The sequence below is a fragment of the Microcaecilia unicolor genome, chromosome 7, assembly GCF_901765095.1.
Source record: "Microcaecilia unicolor chromosome 7, aMicUni1.1, whole genome shotgun sequence".
Classification (NCBI taxonomy): Eukaryota; Metazoa; Chordata; class Amphibia; order Gymnophiona; family Siphonopidae; genus Microcaecilia; species Microcaecilia unicolor.
Genome location: NC_044037.1, coordinates 24,837,835 through 24,861,274, shown reverse-complemented (window position 1 = coordinate 24,861,274; position 23,440 = coordinate 24,837,835). Strand labels below are relative to the sequence as shown.

At 43.3% G+C, this 23,440-nt stretch overlaps 1 protein-coding gene across 1 annotated transcript in view; it reads right to left on the bottom strand.

Annotated features, from left to right (window-relative positions):
* TENM1 (teneurin transmembrane protein 1) overlaps positions 1–23,440 on the bottom strand; it is a 696,753-nt gene that overhangs the window by 115,699 nt on the left and 557,614 nt on the right. The window contains exon 22 of the mRNA XM_030210273.1: positions 2,356–2,722. Coding sequence (XP_030066133.1) covers positions 2,356–2,722 — 367 coding nt within the window. The remainder of the gene's footprint in view (positions 1–2,355; positions 2,723–23,440) is intronic.

The following is a 23,440-nucleotide window of genomic DNA, read 5'->3' as shown; positions in this document are numbered from 1 at the left end:
TTTGGAACAATCAAATGAAAACATTGAGGCCAGAGCTACTTTAATTGTTTCATTTGTTTTCTTACAAGACAAAGAAACTCTGTTGAGACTATATTTTAAGAATATACACCCAGAATTTAAGGGTGCTAAAATTTCAATCTTTCCGGATATATCTCGTTGATCTCAACAGAGGAGAAAGAAATTTCTAGAGATGAAACAAGAATCTCTGGCTATAAAGGCAAAGTTCCAATTGCGTTTCCCGTGTAAATGTATGTTGACTATGAATGAAAAAAGATACATTTTCTTTGAGCCTGATCAATTATGTACGTTCCTTGATGCACAAGGTGATAAGGGTTAAGTACACATAAAGAAAGGTTGTATAATTAAGGGGTAACCTCCTGCCGATCCTAAGGTTTATGATTGTTTAAATCCCAACTTCCATGGGTTTTCTTTAAACTATCTTGAATCCCCAATTGATTTTGTGGACTATAAAGCAACTAAGGTTATTATTATTATTTGGAAAGATTTTCTTTTGTAATTATATCCTATGGCTGTATCTTATCAAAGATGGTATCTTTGTACTTAATGAAATTAATAAAAAAAAGAAAGAAAAAGTCCAAAATGAACAGACATTTCCCAAAATGAAACATCCAAACTGTGAATGCCAAAAAAAGGAGGAACACGAATGTCCATCTGGCACCATTTGTAGTAAAATGGCCACACAGAGAAGAGAAGAGGGGCAACCCAGTGGTCAGTGCAGCGGACTTTAAACCAGGGGCGTAGCTACGGGGGGGGGGGGGGGGGCCACAGGGGCCTCCTTACACTTGCTTACTGCTCTACTAGCAATGGCCATAATACCTGAAGTTGTCATACAGTCTGGTATCCACTGTCACTTTCACTTCTAAGGGGGGTAGGTGAGGGTCAGTAACCACTGGGAGGTTAAGGAGGGGTCATACCTTCATCTTTCCAATGGACAACTGCTCAATCAGGGCAACGTTTTGTATCCTGGACGTGATTGAAACAGGTCTAGATAAAAATGTCCTTCCTTTTTGCCTTGGACATTTCTTCCCGTTCCATCATTACTGAAAAACGTCCTTTAGGGGCTGCCCTAGTCCTTCCCAAACACAGCTTCCAACATGCCCCCTTGCTATTTGGATGAAATGTAGTGTAAAATGTTCATATTCTGCCTTTCAAAAATCATGAAATGGACATTCTTCACCCCTCCCTGCCTTACTTAAGTTCAAGTCATTTTTATTGACATTTTTTATAGCATATAGACTAAACAAAAAAAGAATTATTTTAAAAAGCCCTATTTAAATTGTGAAGGTCATTTCAGTTTTGCTTTGATTTTCTAAATAGGGATCCTCTGTGTTTACCCTACACATTTTTGGATTCTGTCACTGTTTTTGTCCCCACCACATTTCCTCTTTCTGTTTGGTCAATGGACTAGAAATCTGTGCATTCAGGCCCTCAGGGATTAAGGATTTTTGATCGTGCAGGTGTCACTATGCAGTGAAACTGATGCCCACTGGGAGGAATTAGAGTACCACCACTCTGGGCACTCTAAGGGGCCCTTTTCCTAAGCCGCGTAGGTGACTAAGCGCGCCCAACGTGCGCCAAATTGGAGTTACCATCCGGTTGCTGCGTGGCCCTTGCAGTAATTTCAATTTTGGCGCGTATCCGCTACGCACGTCTCAAAAATATTTTTTATTTTCTGATGTGCAGTAGCTACGCGCGTCAAGTGGAATTTGATGCGTGTAGATCATTACCGCCCGGTCACTGCATGAGACCTTACCGCTAAGTCAATGGCTTGCAGTAAGGTCTCAGACCCAAAATGGACGCGCGGCAATTTTCATTTTGCTGCACATCCATTTTCTAAAAAAAAAAAAAAAAGGCATTTTTTTGAAGGGGCGCTAAAAAAATAATTCCGCGCGCACCCAAAACACACGTCTACACTACCACAGGCCATTTCTCAGCGCACCTTAGTAAAAGGACCCCTAAGCTAGTTGGACATGTAGAGGTCTTTCTCAGGTTTATGTATTCAAAATTGGACAGTTAATATGAACACAGAGACACAGACACTATAATGCCACTAACTCATCAGCTTTAGAATGAAATGTCACTGTTACTGACTGGGCATAACCTCAGCATATTTGAACTCTGGGTCACTTACTTATTTTTAACTTTTGAGGCTTGGTAAGTGTTTAACCTATTGATTCATTTACATTTGCTGTGAACTTAATTTGCAAACGCTGGAAAAAGAACTAATTTCTCATACTGTCTTGTCTCTGATACTGTTAATCATATCTAGACACTGGTATTTCTTGCAATAAGACAAGTTAAAGTAAAATATATGAGATAACAGAATGTGCAAACCTGAGAAACAGTCACAGTTTGGGTCAATCTTACAGTCACAGTCTGTAGCAGATCCAGCTATAATGGAGATTTCACCATTGGTTGTTACTTGCTGTATGCGATTTATCTTTCGTTCGTCCGTCTCGGCAATGTAGAGTATTCCACTATGGGACACAGAGATAGCTCTTGCTGATTCCAGTGTAGAGTGGATTGCCACCTTGCTTACTAAGAAGTGATCAATCCCTGGTACCTGGCAGTGAATAGGGCGACCAGCAATGATTCGCACTCGCCTATTGTCAGAAATCTGCAGTACAATATTGTTGTCTAAAACATATAATGAGTTGTCCATTGGGTTGACTGCTAGGTCAGTTGGCCATTCCAGTCGCACCTGCAAGAAACAAAATAATATATTAGAGTATTAAAATTATTCATGGCATAAATCATTCATTGTGCAAAGAAGTATGATCATGTAATGCCATTACTGCGGAACGAACATGGCTCTTGACAGTTTACCACATTACTTGTAAGATTCTGACCTCAGTCCACACCGTACATTACAGTATCTTCTTCATGGAAGGGTAGTGAATTTGTGGAACGGCCTCCGGGTGGAAGTGGTGGAGATGAAAACAGTATATGAATTCAAGAGAGCTTGGGAGATGTACATAGGATCTCTAAGGGAGTGATAGGGAGAGTAGATGGCATGGATGGGCAGACTGGATAGGCCATATGGTCTTTATCTGCCTATATTTTTCTCTGTTTGTCTGTTTGCCATTCTTTTTATCATGACTATTAATACCTTACTCTGCCCCTCGAGTGCTGTGCTCTTTGCAGCAGAACTCCATAACAATTCCTTCCTTTAGACATATCTGTTTCTGTTTTTAGTGTTACAGGACCGACTCTCCGGAACTCACTACCACAAATCGGGCAGGTGGCACTTCAGCACTCTCCTTTCAGTCCAGACCATACACAGTATATATTCACACTTGACCAGTTATCTGATAAAGAGTGGAATTTATTGTGGCCGCAGCATTCTACAATTTATATCTATGAATTATTCACAATAGCAAGCAATTTCCAATCATGTATACATTTTACAGTAATAAACAATCAAATATATGACTCGATTTCTATCTAGAGCATTTGAGGCAAGTGGCCTAGCCTTTTTGAGTCACAAAGTTCTCTCTCTTTCTGCCATAATCACGCTGTAGCTTTTTGCTCCACCTGGGGCATATATCGCCAACATGCCCAGGCGCTAACATCACAGTTTTACTCAAGGGATTGCCATAAAAGCATCTTCCCTCTCATACCCGTTGACTCTCTTTCTTGAAGCCTTCAGCCTCCCCATTCCGTCCAAGTCTGAGGTAGGCTCCGCTGATCATCTGCTAATCTGGCACTGGCCCCCCTCCGTATGAGAGGGGAACTGCCCTTGATCTTAGACATCATCCATGCCACTGCTAGAATGGGACAACAACCACATGACCTTTGACCTTGCTTTGGACTGAAACATAGTGCTGTGTACTCTTTCAGGCTAGGTCCCACTGCCTGTGGAATGCTGCGACATGTCCCTATCTCCCTGATATGGAGCTGGTGGGGTGGGAGAGCTGTGGGAGCAGCAGGCTAAAATGGTGAATACACCTTGCAGGCACTGCCCTTCTTGCTTCCAGAGGTCACCTCTTTCCCCACCTCCCAGACTTCATGTCTAGTTACCTGCCTCCTTATAGGTCCTCTGTTCTTTAGTGCCTCCTCCTTACTTATCCTACTACTACTACTTAACATTTCTAGAGCGCTACTAGGGTTACGCAGCGCTGTACAATTTAACAAAGAGAGACAGTCCCTGCTCAAAGAGCTTACAATCTAATAGACAAGTGAACGGTCGGTCCGATAGGGGCAGTCAAATTGGGGCAGTCTGGATTCACTGAACGGTAAGGGTTAGGTGCCAAACGCAGCATTGAAGAGGTGGGCTTTAAGCAAAGACTTGAAGACGGGCAGGGAGGGGGCTTGGCGTAAGGGTTCAGGAAGGTTGTTCCAAGCATAGGGTGAGGCGAGGCAGAATGAGCGGAGCCTGGAGTTGGCGATGGTGGAGAAGGGTACTGAGAGGAGGGATTTATCCTGTGAACGGAGGTTACGGGCGGGAACGTAAGGGAACGTATCCCTGTCTTAACTTGCCTGTGCTTGCAGCTCTTCTATATTTCCCATCACCCTCCCCCTCCCCCTCCTCCTATTCCTGCTGTGCTGGGCCACTGCCCTTTTGTGCTTGTGACCGCCTAATGCTGGGTCACTGTCCTCTTCAACTGTGGTTGGAGGCCTCATTCCACACCTGTAAAAAGGGCCTTAAAACATTCTTGTTTACTGATGCATTTGGAAACTAATTATCAGTATTGGTGGCAGTTGATGCATGGGCTTCGGTCTGAAGTGCACAGACACACCATATTTCTCTCTATATGTTGTATTGTAACTGTGGATTTCCTTTTCCTTAATATAAAATTATTGTAAACTGCTATGATAGTATTGCCCTTAGTGGTATATCAAACATGAATAAAACTTGGAAACTATTGCATATGTTTCAATTCAACAATAGACCAATAAATCTTGACAGTCCCGCTAAGCGCTGACTGGGAATATTCAGTGGGAGATAACTGGATCTCCCACTGAATATTCACGGATAACTGGTTGAGCGCTATTTAACCGGCCAGGAGCTGTTCCTGGCTGGTTAAATAGCGCTGAATATCGGGGGGGGGGGGGGGGGGGGGGGGGGGAGATGGTCTTTAACTGCCTACATTTTTCAATGTACATTTCCACAGAATTGCATTGCAAGTTATCACCTTGAAAAATGTAATGGTGTTAATACTGTCCTTCAGAGGATGATTATTAAAGAGGGCGGGAGGCAACCCACTTAAATGCCGCATTCAGCACTGACCCTGGATTGTGAAAAATTACAGAAGGACCTTACGAGACTGGAAGACTAGGCGGCTAAATGGCAGATGACGTTTAATGTGAGCAAGTGCAAGGTGATGCATGTGGGAAAAAAGAACCCAAATTATAGCTACGTCATGCAAGGTTCCACGTTAGGAGTTACGGACCAAGAAAGGGATCTGGGTGTCGTCGTCGATAATACACTGAAACCTTCTGCTCAGTGTGCTGCTGCGGCTTGGAAAGCGAATAGAATGTTGGGTATTATTAGGAAAGGTATGGAAAACAGGTGTGAGGATGTTATCTCTGCACACAAGCTGGACGGATTTGGGTGCTCTCAGATAAGACTATTTTCTGATTCCCCCTACCTTACACTTGTGGCTCTGGGCATTTCAATGCTGTTCTAGAGATAGGTTACAGCAAACACATTCCATAGGTCTTAAGCTTAAGCCCACCCACCCTGCCCCACAACCCACCCACCCCAAGACTGACACTTCCTATATAGCTTTACCAAATATACTACATATCATAAATTAACCCCACCCTAATTACAACCCCATCATAGTACACCTGTTCATACCCATTTCAACAAATCAAGATGACTTTTATTCTCTGTAATAATTGTGGTGCTTTAGTTTCAAGACCAAGCTTCTGGAGACTTAAAGCTTGTCCTATCTGTCTTCAGCTTGCTAGTTTAAAACAGAAGCTCAGCAAAGTAAAGCAGGAATTGAATGCACTTAAAGCAACTTCTAGGATTGCACAAAATCATACTGCACAGAATCATACCAAATTCTCACCACTGCCTCAAAGGATAATACCACCTAAGAATCGATGGTTCACAGTAGGCTCAGGCAGGCTTCGTTATGTGACACAGAAGCATCCACCCTCACAAGTTTTTGCTCCACTACAGCACTGTGATGCTCCTGAAAATAAAACTGAGGCGGAAGAAAAAGAAAAAGCAAAGAAGGTGGAACAAAAAGATATGAAGGTACCCAAAGAGAAAAGACACCCCCAAATCACTAAGACCAAAACACATACTAGGAAATGTAGATAGAAAGCGATGATCACAAATGCTCGCAGTCTAAGCAATAAAGTTCATGACCTTCATGCCCTAATCTTGGAGGCAGACTTGGACATAGATGCAATCACAGAGACATGGCTCAATGGTTCACATGAATGGGATGCAAACATACCAGGCTATAATCTTTTTAGGAAGGATAGAGAGGGGCGTAAAGGTGGAGGAGTAGCTCTGTATGTGAGAAATGATATCACAGCGACTGAAATGACAGGGAACTGGGGAAAGGAAGAAGCGATATGGATCACCTTAAAAAGAGAGGATAGAACCTCTGTCCATGTGGGTGTTGTCTACAGACCCCCGACACAATTGGAGGACCTAGATAAAGATCTGATCGCTGATATTCAAAAGTTGGGGAAGAAAAGAGAGGTGCTGTTGTTGGGAGATTTCAATCTGCCGGATGTAGATTAGAAGGTTCTGTCTGCGAAATCGGAAAGAAGTAGAGAGATCGTAGATGCTTTTCAAAGTGCTTTGCTCAGACAAATGGTGTCAGAACCCATGAGAGAGGGAGGAACGCTAGATCTGGTACTCACAAATGGGGATAATGTGTCAAATGTCCAAGTGGGTGCCCACCTGGGCAGTAGTGACCATCAAACGGTTTGGTTTGATATGACGGCTGAAGAGGAGGGTGGCCACTTAAAACTCAAAGTCCTGGATTTCAAACATGCTGACTTTAGTAAAATGGGGGAATACCTGAGGAAGGAGCTGATGGGATGGGAGGAAATACAAGAAGTGGAAGGACAGTGGTCCAGGCTGAAAGAAGCTATAAATAGGGCCACGAACCTTTATGTAAGGAAAGTAAATAAAAGCAAGAGAAAAAGGAAACCGATATGGTTCTCCATGCAAGTGGCTGAGAAAATAAAGGCTAAAGAGTTGGCGTTCTAAAAATACAAAAAAACTCAAGAAAAGGGACACGAGGAGGAATACTGGATGAAACTGAAAGAAGCCAAGAGAGAGATACGTCTGGTGAAAGCGCAAACGGAAGAACAAATGGCTAGAAATGTAAGGAGGGGTGGCAAAATCTTCTTCAGGTATATTAGTGAAAGGAGAATGACTAAAAAGGGAATTGTGAGACTAAAAGATACTGCGAACCGCTATGTGGATAATGATGAAGAAAAAGCAAATTTGCTAAATAGATACTTCTGTTCTGTTTTCACAGAAGAAAATCCTGGAGAAGGACCGCGATGGACTGCAAAAAGTACAAATGAGATTGAAGTGGACAGAGCACTGTTCACGGAAGAGAGTGTGTATGAACAACTTGAAAAGCTAAAGGTGGACAAAGCCATGGAACCGGATGGGATCCACCCTAGGATATTGAGGGAGCTCAGAGAGGTTCTGGCGGGTCCTCTTAAAGATTTGTTTAATAAATCCTTGGAGATGGGAGAGGTTCCGAGGGATTGGAGAATGGCGGATGTGGTCCCTCTTCACAAAAGTGGTGATAGGGAAGAAGCTGGAAACTATAGGCCGGTAAGCCTCACTTCGGTTATTGGAAAAGTAATGGAAGCGATGCTGAAGGAAAGGATAGTGAATTTCCTGGAAGCCAATAAGTTGCAAGATCCGAGACAACATGGTTTTACCAAAGGGAAATCGTGCCAAACGAACCTCATTGAATTCTTTGATTGGGTGACAGGAGAATTGAATCAGGGACGAGCTATGGACGTAATCTACTTAGATTTCAGCAAAGCTTTTGACACGGTTCCCCACAGGAGGCTCTTAAATAAACTGGATGGGCTGAAGATAGGACCCGAAGTGGTGAACTGGATTAGGAACTGGTTGACGGACAGACGCCAGAGGGTGGTGGTGAATGGAATTTGCTCGGAGGAGCGAAAGGTGAGTAGTGGAGTGCCTCAAGGATCGGTGCTGGGGCCGATTCTGTTCAATATATTTGTGAGTGACATTGCCGAAGAGTTAGAAGGTAAAGTTTGCCTATTTGCGGATGATACTAAGATCTGTAACAGAGTGGACACCCCGGAGGGAGTGGAAAACATGAAAAAGGACCTACAGAAGCTAAAAGAATGGTCTAAGGTTTGGCAATTAAAATTCAATGCGAAGAAATGCAAAGTGATGCACTTAGGGAGTAGAAATCCACGGGAGACGTATGTGTTAGGCAGGGAGAGTCTGATAGGTACGGATGGGGAGAGGGATCTTGGGGTGATAGTATCTGAGGATTTGAAGGCGACGAAACAGTGTGACAAGGCGGTGGCCGTAGCTAGAAGGTTGTTAGGCTGTATAGAGAGAGGTGTGACCAGCAGAAGAAAGGGGGTGTTGATGCCCCTGTATAAGTCGTTGGTGAGGCCCCACCTGGAGTATTGTTTTCAGTTCTGGAGGCCGTATCTTGTTACGGATGTAAAAAGCATTGAAGCAGTGCAAAGAAAAGCTACGAGAATGGTATGGGATTTGCGTTACAAGACGTATGAGGAGAGACTTGCGGACCTGAACATGTATAGTCTGGAGGAAAGGAGAAACAGGGGTGATATGATACAGACGTTCAAATATTTGAAAGGTATTAATCTGCAAACGAACCTTTTCCGGAGATGCGAAGGCAGTAGAACTAGAGGACATGAAATGAGATTGAAGGGGGGCAGACTCAAGAAAAATGTCAAGAAGTATTTTTTCACGGAGAGAGTAGTGGATGCTTGGAATGCCCTCCTGCGGGAGGTGGTGGAAACGAAAACGGTAACGGAATTCAAACATGCGTGGGATAAACATAAAGGAATCCTGCTCAGAAGGAATGGATCCTAAGGAGCTTAGACGAGATTGGGTGGCAAAGCCGGTGGCGGGAGACGGAGATGGTGCTGGGCAGACTTATACGGTCTGTGCCAGAGCTGATGGTGGGAGGCAGGACTGGTGGTTTGGAGGCGGGGATAGTGCTGGGCAAACTTATACGGTCTGTGCCCGGAAAAGGACAGGTACAAATCAAGGTAAGGTATACACAAAAAGTAGCACATGTGAGTTTATCTTGTTGGGCAGACTGGATGGACCGCGCAGGTCTTTTTCTGCCGTCATCTACTATGTTACTATGTTATAATGCCGTTATATCGCTCCATGGTGCAACCGCACCTTGAGTATTGTGTTCAATTCTGGTCGCCGCATCTCAAGAAAGATATAGTGGAATTGGAAAAGGTGCAGTGAAGGGCGACTAAAATGATAGCGGGGATGGGACGACTTTCCTATGAAGAAAGACTAAGGAGGCTAGGGCTTTTCAGCTTGGAGACGAGACAGCTGAGGGGAGACATGATAGAGGTATATAAAATAATGAGTGGAGTGGAACAGGTGGATGTGAAGCATCTGTTCACGCTTTCCAAAAATACTAGGACTAGGGGGCATGCGATGAAACTACAGTGTAGTAAATTTAAAACAAATCGGAGAAAATTTTTCTTCACCCAATGCGTAATTAAACTCTGGAATTCGTTGCTGGAGAACGTAGTGAAGGCGGTTAGTTTGGCAGAGTTTAAAAGGGGGTTAGACGGTTTCCTAAAGGACAAGTCCATAAACCGCTACTAAATGGACTTGGGAAAAATCCACAATTCCGGGAATAACATGTATAGAATGTTTGTACGTTTGGGAAGCTTGCCAGGTGCCCTTGGCCTGGATTGGCCGCTGTCATGGACAGGATGCTGGGCTCGATGGACCCTTGGTCTTTTCCCAGTGTGGCATTACTTATGTACTTATATGATGGGCCTTTTCCGATGACCAGCATCGAATATCCAGGTTTTTTTTGGCCAATGCTAACTTAGAGGCCCTTTTACGAAAGTGCAGCAAGCCTACCATGGGTCTGCCATGCAGCAATTCGGTTGTACCTCCTGGGGGAGCACAGCAGTAGTTATGACCCCTACTGCCAAGGGGCCATGCCTGGCAGTAATTGGGCAGTGCTGTGAGCTGCCCGGTTGCCAACGGGCTACCATGGGAGTCCTTACTGTTTCCTAAATAGGAGGTGATAAGAGCTCCCCCAAGAAATGGCCACGCAGCAAGTGTTTAACTTACCACCCGGCCATTTCCTTTCTTAAAAAAAAAAGGCGGTAGTTAAAGAGGGCTTCAGCGTGCATCAAATCTGTGCGCTGATGCCACTGCAGTGCCCTTTTTATTGTCACTTGGTAAAAGGAGCCCTTAACCAGCTAAGTGAATTTTCAGCACTGGCCGGTTAATAGTGGGCAAAGTTTACCTGATAAACTTAGTCAGTGTTGAATATTGCTGGTTATCATGTGATATAGCCAGTTAACTTTTCGGCACTGACCACGGATATTCAGCATTGCCGAAGTGCCATTTAACCGGTCAGCGGTCGTTTCTCGTCAGATAAGTAGCTTTGAATATTGGGGAATAAGTATACATATATATATATACAATTTAAAAATTAATGTGGTGCTGTAGTCAACTGGCAGTTTGCCAAATGTGATTATTTTGTTACTCAAGGCAAGCATCTGGGATGAAACGAGTGAAAACAAAAGCTATTTTTTCATAATCATCCTGGAGGCGCTGGTATTGTTTTGAAGATGTCTTTGATTGACGTTTTACCCAAGGCTCACCAGCACAGCTGGAGAATGTTTCAGTTTCACATGATGTGTGGTATATGTACTTTTATACTATAGGTGTATATTTGCTCTAAAACATAGAATGCTGTCTGCGTAATGATCAAGAGTCAATTATAATATATATCAAATTAGGCCTCACAAGCCAAGGGTACCAACTAAGTGGACACACCTAATTAGGCTTTCATCATAGGCAGGGCCGCCGAGAGGGGGGGACAGGGGGGACAAAAGTCCCCGGGCCCGGACCTCCGGAGGGGGCCCGGCGCCACCGCAGTCAGGCCCGCCCGCCGTCGCTCCCGAACTAACTAACCTTAAACGCCTTCTTCCTTTCCTTTCACCACCTTCGCGGCAAGCAGCAGCAGGGCAGGCCACTCCTTCCTTCCATGTCCCCCCCTCGCCTGACGTAATGGGGGCTCATTTTCAAAGCACTTAGACTTACAAACTTCCATAGTAACCTATGGAAGTTTGTAAGTCTAAGTGCTTTGTAAATATGCCTCAAATTGTAACCCAAAATCCTTCTGTAAATCCAAATGTATATCTTTTGCTATTTCCATTATCCATGATATATTGTAAGCCACATTGAGTCTGCAAAGAGGTGGGAAAACGTGGGATACAAATACAGTAAATAAATTGGCCACTGTTGGAAGCAGGATACTGGGCTAGATGGACTATTGATCTGACCTAGTGTGGCTATTCTTATGTTCTCCCCTTGTGGCGTCCCGTATCTCTCTCCTCCCCCATGGCAAGGTATTCAACAGCTTCCCTACCATATCAGGGATGGCACAGGTGCCAATGCAGCGGTCAGGGTGTCTATGGAATATTCACTTTAACCGGTGTGGAACCTTGACCATCTATGCATGCTCAGGGCTACAGTGTTGTGCTGTCTCCAAACTTACTGTTTCAGAAGGGGTGGGACTCGGCAGACCTTGAACATGGACAGATGCTCAAGACCCTGTGATGGCCACTGGTGCAGATGTCTAGTCTGTCTAGTGGATATGCCAGTCTTGCATGTTACCATATTTTTAGGTGTGCATTACATTTCTATATGATGCCTTATTGCTCATATTTTTGGAGTGATTCAATGAACAGTTCTTTTTCCTACCTATATTTTTTGACTGCATTATCATCATCAAAACTATTTAACTTAAGGGTCAGATACAACATAGCATCCTAGGAGTTAATTAAGGAGGTAATATTCAGTCAGTGGCTAGCGGTGGCTGAATAACACCCAGATATTCAGTGCTGGCACCTATCTGGGTACCAAAACTCAATATTTTGGCCTTGGGTGGCCACCAGGAGTTATCTAGGTACTGTCAATATTCAGAAGTGACACCCAGACAGATTCCTAGTTGACTTAGGTCAGGCTAACTGGGCAACTATCCCAGTAAACTGCTGAATATCGGTAGTACTCAGATAACTCCTGGCTCCACCCTGACTCCTCTCCCAGACCACCAGACCATCCTGGCATTAACAAAAGAGTACTGTGGTGGTTTGCCCAAATGTTCAGTCGCTGATATGACTGCTACCAGAACTAGAAACTCACAAGAATTCAGTGGCTCAAAAAGATCTTTAATCAGCTGGACTAGTATCTTAACTTTAGTTTATTGTAAACAACCTAGACATTCATTGCTAAGTGAGACAGCAAAATAAGCATGCAACTTGATGAGTATCCTAGACTCTTCTCTAGGATAGTCTTGACCAGAAGCAAGATCTGAGGATATGTGTACAGTAGACTCTCCCCCTAATCTAGGAGGAAGACATTTAAGGCTGGAATACCATGAGTGCTTATGCTGGAGCAAAACTGAAGAATGTTCCTGTTTTAAAATGGTCTACTGTAAAATGGTCTACTGTGGGTGTTTGACCCTGAAATTTCAATCTTCTTCGAAGATTTTGGGAATTACTTTAGACTGTTCTCTTTTATTAGAACCTCAAATTACCTTACTCGTATTTTGCTTTTTACGCTAAGACAGTTACGCCACATTAGATGATACTTTGATAGATCTCATTTTGCATTTTGATATGATCATCTATCTTAAGTCACTTGGATTATTGCGTTCTAAACCTCAGCTATTGCAGACTACAGCAGCTCAGTTGATTTTAGGTCTTAAGACACATGATAGTGCTACTTCTGCACTTGCATCCCTACACTGGCTTCCTATCCATTTTAGAGCACTTTTTAAAGTGGCATGTCTGATATACAAGATATTTGATGGTTTGTCTCCAGAATATATTTTGAATTTGATCTCTTTTCCTCTTATATGAGGTTCTTCATTATTCAGAGATCCGTTTTGTTTAATTTTACCATCTTTTGTTGGTATTAAGTACAAGAAAATATTGGAACCATCTTTCTGTTTTTATCCTCCTTGATTTTGTCTCTCTCTACCTATGGTCCTTTGAAATTCTTCTGGTTATCTTCAATTTCATAAAAACCTTCATTATTTAGAGGTCCGTTTTGTTTAATTTTACCATCTTTTGTTGGTGTTAAGTACAAGAAAATATTGAAACCATCTTTCCGTTTTTATCCTCTTCGATTTTGTCTCTCTCTACCTATGGTCCTTTGAAATTCTTCTGGTTATCTTCAATTTCATAAAAACCTTCATTATTTAGAGGTCCGTTTTGTTTAATTTTACCATCTTTTGTTGGTGTTAAGTACAAGGAAATATTGGAACCATCTTTCTGTTTTTATCCTCCTCGATTTTGTCTCTCTCTACCTATAGTCCTTTGAAATTCTTCTGGTTATCTTCAATTTCATAAAAACCTTCAGACCTATTTGTTTTAAGCGTATTCTGTCTTAAAATTGTATTGTATGTTAATTCATTTTATATTTTACTTTGTTTTTTATTATTTTGTTGTAAACTGCTTTGAACTACTTTCTAAGTGGGAGTTAGTGGAATACAAGAGTCACATTACTTACTTACTTACTTACTCCCTACCTTTTTGAAGAAGAAAAAAAAAAGATGACTAGGGTTAACCATCTCAGACATTTCTTAAATTATGTGAAGGCCCTTAGGGCCAGACTAAGACAGAATCCCCCTGTTTTTTCTAGTGATCAGTAAACAGTTTTACGTTAACTACCAAATGTGCACATGTTAAAACATAATTTTTTGAGGAGGCGTGACAGGGCGCAGAGAGTGGATGCTTCTATGCTAAACAGTTAGTGCATCTACATTAGCACACGCTAACTGGTTAGTGCAGGAATACTGCGTGAGCCCTTACTGCATACAAAATGGGTGGTGGTAAGTGCTCACATGGTAATTTTTTAAATGACTGCACAGTAATGGCAACATTAGCGCAATGGCTATTAACATAAAAAAATAGAAAATTGGTCATTTTACGGCTGTAGTAAAAATGGCCTCAGTGAGTGGGAAAAACCCATGTAAGAGTGCGCTAAGTCCAGTTTTTAACCGCAGCTTAGTAAAAGGACTCCTCAATTTACATAATGATGCTTTGCATTTCAGTATTATGTAGCATATATTTATTTATTGCATTTATACCCCACCTTTTCCCACAGGATGCAGGGTCAAAGTGGCTTACAAGAGACTGGAAAGGCTAACGCCAAACCAGAGAAAATACAAATACAATATTTAAACAGATAAATAGAGGGGAGAAAAGAAAAAAAAAGAGGAGAGATAAAGGAGTCCAAAATAGTCCTTTCATTTGATGTTGTGAAGGTGTTGACTCGCTGTGGCTGAGTATGGTAGCGATTCAGCTCTCTTCAACCGTCCACACACTCTTAATCTTCGTCAAAAACAGCTGACTGGAAAGCGGACACCGCCGAACAAGACAGGTAATGCAGGCAAAAGCCAATGGCTGGAATAGGGGTTTCAGAAGGAAGCGAGATCCCCACGATGAGCAAAAGTCTCCAAGAAGCCCCCCCAACGCAAAGCAGCTGGCGACACTCAGCAGAAGGCAACTGACAATGCAGAAAAGCACGGATCGACGGTTGAGCTGAGTGGCAAACAGCACGGCAGAGTACACCAGAAGATGGCCCACAGTGCAGAAGACACTAGCGGCCCGGCGGAAAGGCTGGAGAACTGGGTCAAATTGACAGGCACGAGCCGATCACCTGCTAAGCAAGCACCCTACATAGTGATGATCACAGCAGCAAGGTGGGTAAGAACTGGACTTCGCTCTCCGGCACCTAGAACTGCGCTGTCAATGCAATCGGGCCCTCTGCCAGTCCACTGATACTCTGGAGGTGAAGAATGGCGGAAAGCTGATCCTTAGGGTAAAGTGGACCGAGACAGATGATGAGAAGATAGTAAGAGCTCCGCGGTATCTAAAGATGCTGTGACCACCAAAAGCGGGCCAAACTACAGTCAAACAACGGGATATCTCGGCGATGGTATCTGGAGCTAACGGTTGTTAAGTCCATTAAACTGCAGCCATTTTAGCACAAATATGGTGGTAAACTAACACGCATCAAAGGCAAATAATGTAGGTTTAGATTCCTTGATGTCAGATTTATTGAATTTGAATAGCTGTTTGAAAGAAGTGGCAAAATGGTTAGCAGATTATCAGTTCACATTGAATATCTGTAAATGTAAAGCGTTAGGAAGTGTGAGGAAATCTCCAGTTCCCACAATTGCTCCCCTTATTAATGGAAATCCAATAACTGTGAAGGATAAGGTTATCACTTTAGGGGTGCATTTATTATGATGCATTTGCAAATTTCTGTACAGTTCTGGGCACTGCGGAAAATCCACTCAGTAAGATCCTGGTTTGATGCATCTGATGTAAGAACATTAGTATGTTCATTAGTGCTGGCCAAGCATTGATTATCGAAACACTCTTTATGATGTCTGCTGCAGTCAACGTTGAAACATTTTAGTTGATACAAAGTACTGTAGTGAAGCTATTAAGAGATTTGATCAAGTATGCCCTTTGTCGGCTGTGCAACATTGGGTGCCAGTATCATCTAATATAATAAAACGCACCGTGAACGTTCTAATGAGGACAACGTTCTGTGAAGCCCTGAAGCCCTGAAGCCATCTGACGTCACTGAAGCTGTAGGGTTCGTGGATTCGTGGTGTGAAGCCTCCCTTCAAGCCAGCCAGCCAGCCGTCTCTGCCCCGCCCTCGCGACAAAACAAACAAATCCGGAAGCGAAACGTCAGGGAAGGAGGCGGCGCTCCCGACGTCTAGCCTTCCCTTCGCTGTGTTCCGCCTTCAAAATAAGGCGGAACACAGCGAAGGGAAAGCTACACGTCGGGAGCGCCGCCTCCTTCCCTGACGCTTCGCTGCCGGAAACGCCACGGAGGTAAATTGAAAAAGAAGAAAAAAAAAAACAAAACGATGCATGGATGCGAAGGGGGGGGGGGGGGGGACATGGATGCGAAGGGGGGGAGGAGAAGAGGGCGGGCCAGGCTGGGACATGGGATAGAGAGGAGCATGGATGCGAGGGGGGGGGGTCATGGAAGGGAGAGAGGGGACTTGCTGGAAAAGGATGAATGGAGGCGGCAGGGGACAGAGGAGCATGGATGGGCATGGATTGCGAGGGCAGGGCTCAGGGAGAGAGGGGAATTGCTGGAAATGGATGAATGGAGGGGGCAGGGGACAGAGGAGCATGGATTGGGAGGGCAGGACTCAGGGAGAGAGGGAAATTGCTGGCTAGGGATGAATAGAGGAGACAGATGGGCATGGATGGATATGGATTGCAGGGCAGGCCTCAGGGAGAGAGGGCAATTGCTGGATAGGGATGAATGGAGGGGCCAGGTGACAAAGGAGCATGGATGGGCATGGATTGGAAGGGCAGGACTCAGGGAGAGGGGAAATGCTGGATAGGGATGAATGGAGGGAACAGATGGGCATGGATGGATATGGACTGCAGGGCAGGCCTCAGGCAGAGAGGGAAAATGCTGGATAGGGATGAATGGAGGGGGCAGGTGACAGAGAAACATGGATGGCCATGGATTGGGAGGGCAGGGCTCAGGGAGAGAGGGGAATTGCTGGAAAGGGATGAATGGAGGGGGCAGGGGACAGAGGAGCATGGATGGGCATTGATTGGGAGGGCAGGGCTCAGGGAGAGAGGGGAATTGCTGGAAAAGGATGAATGGAGGGGGCAGGGGACAGATGGCCATGGATTGGGAGGGCACGGCTCACACTCTCTCTCTGATATACAATGTCTTTCTGACTCTCACTCTCACACACTCTGTCTCACACTGTATCACATTCACTCTCTATGTGCCACACAGTCACTCACACACTCGCTTGGTCTCATACACTCACTCAAACAGAGAATCTGTGTCTCACACACACTCTCTCTCTCGCCCACACACACACACTCTCTCTCACACTGTGTCTCACATACACACTTGCACACACTCTCATTCTCACACACACACTCTCTCACAAACACACTCACACCCAGACTCACTCTCTCTCACACACACTCACACTTTCACTCTGACTCTCAAACAGTCACTCTCACATACACTCTCCCAAACATACACACTCCGAGGAAAACCTTGCTAGCGCCCGTTTCATTTGTGTCAGAAACGGGCCTTTTTTACTAGTATCAAATAAAATATGAGTTTAATATTGCCCTATAGGACTTATTTATTTGGATCAACCTCATTACTAGCAAATTGGTTGATTCTATATAAGCCAGCAAAGTATTAACATTCTTTGTAGGCAGCATTAAGAGTAGTTCCATCGTTGGCAAAGATAAGATAGATAGTACCCAACAATCAATATTTGCTTGCCTTGCACCTACGTTATGGAATGATTTGCTGCTATTTTTGAGGCTGAATATTCAGGGTTAGCTGCAAAAATGCTATTTAACCGGTTGGTGACCATTTCTGACTGGTTAAATAGTGCTGAATATTTCAGGGGAGGTACCTTTTAGGAAGTTAGAAAAAGGAATTGAAGGTTTGGTTTGAGTACCGAGCCTAGGCCAATGTGGAACAAATCAAGTGTTTTGTGTGTGTATGTGTGGGTGTTGGCTATACAGTATTAGATTTTATTTTAATTTGGTTCATAGATTTTGATATTTTATACATTTTTGTAAATTACTTCAATCTGCTTATGCTCAAGGTATAGTAAAGAAAGTTTTATTATTATCGATAATATTATTTGTAGTACATGGTGCCTGGAAAAACCAGAACCCAAATATTTTTCCAAATAACTCCAAAACGTCCTCCTGCCTTCCCTGCCAAATTAGAACTTTTCCTGAAACAATGCCACATACTAAACGCAAAGGGACGATCCGGGGAGTTCCCCTACCTTCTGGGATGTCCATTCCGGCAAGGACAGGTTTGGAGCGCTTCTTCCCCGCGGTTTCCCGTGTAAGCGGAGCGGAGTCCTTAGCGGGTGGAACCGGTGAAGCGGCTCTCCCACTGGACACAGAAATGTCTCTCTCCCCGCCGAGCTCTACGGCTCCTCCTTGCCCTGCAGCTCACGCTAGTCGAACAGGGTTTCCTTCAGAACCCGGAAAAGGGTGATTCTGAAGAGCCCAGAGGGGAGCTCGACCTGACGGGGAAATCCGAAGCTGCAGGAGAGACAGAGGTGAATCTAAGTCAGATCTGGCTGAAGTTATTAGAAATTAAAAGAACCCTGAGACAATCTTCTGACGAGGTAAAGACATTAAATTTATCTGTGCAGGAAGTGAAGAACTCTATGGATGTTGTTAAACAAGATTTTTCAACAAAAATTGAGGCCTTGCAGATAGAATCTAAGCAAACGGAAGAATTTAAAGTGGCTGTGATTAATGACAATACCGAGATAAGAAGGAAAATAGAACAAATGGAGAACTATAATAGGAGGTTAAATCTCCGTATATTAAATTTTCCTAGATTGCTGGGGATCTCCCCAAATGATACGTTTTGTAGATTTTTGAAAGAAACTTTGAATTTTCCTCCTTTGAATAAAATTTATTATATTTCAAGCACAATGAAAAAAGTAGAGGGAGAAGATTCAGTGGACCTACAAAATGTCACAGCCATTTTGGAACAATCAGCTGTAGATGCGACTGAAAGAGGGACATTGATAGTGTCGTTTGTTTTCCAGCAAGACCTAAATGCAATAATGAGACTTTACTTCAAATCAACTAACCGCGTGTTTGCTGGCCAGAAAATCTGGCTTTATCCTGACGTGACTAAAACGACACAGCAAAAGAGAAAAAAGTTTCTATCTATGAGGTCAAACATTTTGGAAATGGGAGGTTCATTCCTTCTTGCATATCCCTGTAAATGTGTCATCAGGTTAAATCAAACAAAATATATATATATTATATGCCTGATCAGCTTAAGACTTTCTTAGTGCAAAACAACGTTAGAGATAAGTTGTATGGGAATAACGACGTCATAATTTCTTTATTTAAGTTTGTTGATATGGTGTATATACTTCACTAATTCCTACCCCTCCCTCCGTATTGAGGTCTAAGGAAGCCAAGTCATATAAATAAGAGGGAAGGAAACATGTTTTTCTGTATTAGTATTATTTTACAATTAATGGCTGTATTACACTTTGCAGTTGTATATATCTGTATAAGTATATATAAAATAATAAAAATTATAAATCATAACTCCAAAACGTCCTACTACAGCAGAAACGTCTGCCTGAAATTGAAGACACATTTCTAAGTACTTCATTCTTCAACAGGATGGTGCTCCGGTACATCGAGCTCGTAAAACAGTTGAACTCTTAATTAATGAAACCCCAGATTTCACTGAGCCAACAGCTCAATGGTGTTGAAGACTTCCTGAGTGTGTCAAGGTTGAAGGAGGACATTTTGAACACAAATTATGAATTAACTAAGAAAAGCCTCATTATACTTATTTTCAAAGGCCATATTAAATGTTTAAACAACTGCAAAGTATTCTGAAACTATGTAAGGAGTCCTGTTTTTTTTATAGTATACTGTACTATCGGAGTTTTCTTTTTTTTTTAACATTTTTTATTTATAACCATTTAAAATTTTACAAGCGATAAATAAACTTGCCGGAAATACAGAGAAGGTAATATATAGGAATTATTTCAGTCAGGTAATTCTATTCTCTTCCTTAGACCACTAAACAGGGAGAGTGAAACAAGACAAGGAGATCAATTAAACAGTAAACAGAAAACAAAAGTGGTATCCCCAGATATTACTCATGTAATTCATTATTCCACATTGATCATCTGGTTGGCTTCTTCAAGGCCAATACGGTGTAAAGTCAAATCATTTCATTGAAAACATACTTATTGTCCAATATTAGTTAGAAATAATACATCTGATTACATTCTTTCTCTTTCAAAAACCAGAAGTCATTTAACAAATATACTTAAGTCTCCAATTCAAATCCCACTGATTAAAGTAATCCCAGTTTTCACAGGCTTCACTCCTTTTAAAGTAATAATTGAGGAAATACTTCTGAGGAAAACTTTAGAAGTCATACCCGGAACTCTGGGAAAAACAATAATCTCAATATTAATCATCTATAATAATATTCATTTTATTATTCAAAGTTTCTGGTCTATTATCATTTTCAAATCTATTATCATTTTCAAAATCATAACCACTTCTTGCTCATGTAGAATAATTCCTATATATTACCTTCTCTGTATTTCCGGCAAGTTTTTTTATCGCTTGTAAAAATTTAAATGGTTATAAATAAAATCATTTGTTATATCAATTTTTCACTCTCAAAGGGTTCAGTTAAATTGTCCATGCAACTCTCTAATAAAATTATATCTGAAACAAAATTATTTACTGCCACGGTTAGGTCCCGAGGCGCCTTCCAGATGGTATTCAATGTAACCTCCATGGGAGCCAAAAACTCCAAGTTGATTTCTCTTAGGTGTTTAGGAGTGGTTCCGCCGATTTGGGTTCTGCTGTAAACGTTCTCCGTTTCAGCATCTGCCTCTAACTCACTCCTCCACTCCTTTGGACATGGTGGTTGAATAATTCAGGAGCGATGGAGTTGTTTTTTCCAGGTCCAAGAGCGTCGACGCTCCTTCGCCGGCGCTAATCAAAGGACTCGCCAATCCTTTCATCTGTGGGCAGTTCGTCGCGCAGCGGTCCCGCACTTGCTGCTCAGGGGACAAAATGCTGGCCATCGGCGGCTGACCGCCGGTTGTCCCCTTCCTCTCAGTTAAGGTAACTGAAATTGCAGAGAGGAAATTTACGTAAAGAATACAAAACTTAGGGAGGGCAGCTGGGCCGCTGGGCATACGAACTTCAGGTCGCCATCTTACCACTGTCCCAGTTTGGGACACTCTTTGTCTGGTTTCTCCTCAGAGGCCTGTCTGATATGGGTAACCCTTCAGCATAGCCCTCTGAGTCATTGAAACACATAAGCCCCTCCACCACTACAAGGTGGTGTCCCTTCAGAGGGGCGAGATTTCTATACTGCTATCATTCCAAAAAGGGTTCAAAGCGGCTTACAGTAAATAAAAGAAACTCCAGTACTAATGAGGAGTTACACATTGGCAGAAGCCAATAAACACATAGGGCCATGTTTACTAAACCGCGTTAGAGGCATGTTAGCATTTTTAGCGTGCACGAACCATTACAATACGCTAACCGCACAAACGTCCATGGGCATCTACATGGTTAGCATGTGCTAATTTTTAGCACGCGCTAAAATGCTAGCGCACCTTAGTAAACAGGGCCCATAATATAATAAACCAAAAACAAATATAGGGGCCCTTTTACAGAGCAGTGGTAAACCCAAAGCGGGCTTACCGCTCGCTCTTTCGGAACTACTGCTGGCCCAATGCAGCGATAGTCCCACCCCGAGGTTGTGCCATTTCTGGAGGAAAAAGAAAACCTCCGGAAATGGCTAGCGCGACGATAACCCAGTGGCAATTGGGCATCAACACGCGCTGCCTGGTTACCCCCGAGTTAGTGTGGGAGCCCACCTCAATGGGTCTCAGGGGTCTCATCCTTCCTGTCTCATCAGCTCGTAACCTTGGGGTCATCTTCGACTCCTCCCTCTCCTTCTCTTCACATATTCAGCAGACTGCTAAAACCTGTCGTTTCTTTCTCTATAATATCACCAAAATTCGCCCTTTCCTTTCTAAGCGCACTACCAGAACCCTCATCCACACTCTTATCACCTCTCGCTTCGACTATTGCAACTTACTTCTCACAGGTCTCCCACCTCTTCAATCTGTTCAAAATTCTGCTGCACGACTAATTTTCCACCAGTGTCGTTATGCTCATATTAGCCCTCTCCTCAAGTCACTTCACTGGTTTCCTATCCGTTTCCGTATACAGTTCAAACTCCTCTTATTGACCTATAAGTGCATTCACTCTGCAGCTCCTCAGTATTTTTCCTCTCTTATCTCTCCCTACACTCCTCCCCGGGAACTCCGTTCACTGGGTAAATCTCTCTTATCTGCACCCTTCTCCTCCACTGCTAACTCCAGACTCCATTCCTATTGCTGCACCATATTCCTGGAATAGACTTCCTGAGTCGGTACGTCAAGCTCCATCTCTGGCCGTCTTCAAATCTAAGCTAAAAGCCCACCTTTTTGATGCAGCTTTCAACTCCTAACCCTCATTCACTTGTTCAGAACCCTTATTTTATCATGCTTACTTTAATATTCCCTTATCGCTTGTTTGTCCTGTTTATCTGTCCTAATTAGATTGTAAGCTCTGTCGAGCAGGGACTGTCTCTTCATGTTCAAGTGTACAGCGCTGCGTACGTCTAGTGGCGCTATAGAAATGATAAGTAGTAGTAGTAGTGTCATTTTGACTTTGGGGCTTATAGAGACCTGAGCTTCACTATGGTCCATGGCTACTTCCACTGGCCTGCCAGAGTAGCAGTGGCTCCTCTACAAGCCAAGGAGCCTCAAACATCCAGCATTTTATGCACCAGTTGGGGAGTAGGACTCCCACTTGGAGAGTGAGCTTGGGATCCAGTATTTCGTTTCTCTGTCGGAAAACTGGAAACCGGATAAGACAAGGGGTAAGAGAGCTCCTACTTAGCGTCTGCTTGTGATGCCATCTTGGTTCTTAGCACCCATATTGGTTTGACCCCTATGTGTTTAATATGGGATTTACCACACGAGGGGCCTTTTTACGAAGCGGCGGTAAGCCCAACGTGAGCTTACCACTTGCTAAAAGGGAAGTACCACCAGGCTACTGCAGCAGCCCGCTGGTAGTTCCCTCCCCCAGCATTTCCAGCACCGCAAAAATATTTCAATTTTTGTAGTACCGGTGTGTACCTCGCACTAATCGGGGAGTGCCACGCACTGCCCAGTTACTGCCAGGTTAGCGTGGGAGCCCTTACCGCCATCTCAATGGGTGGCAGTAAGTGCTCCCCCCTGAAAGGGCTGCGTGGCAAATGATTCACTTGCTTTAGTAAAAGGAGGTCTTGGCGCACGTCAAAAACATGCACCGATGCCAGCGCAGGCCCCCTTTTGCCGCAGCTTCGTAAAATAACCCCAGTGTCGAAGGAATCATATTCTTGAGTGTTAGCGCTGACCTGTGCTATTAGTGTGCAGTAATTTCCAGGTAAACAGCTGGCATAGCTTAGTAAATATGCTCATTAGTTTACTGTAATTTTCTGAATAAAAAGAAACAAACAGAAGCAAATAATATTAGTGCCACATTTGGAAGTTGCAGTGTTATTCCAGAAATGTACCGAGCAGATTGCTTCCTTTTTTCA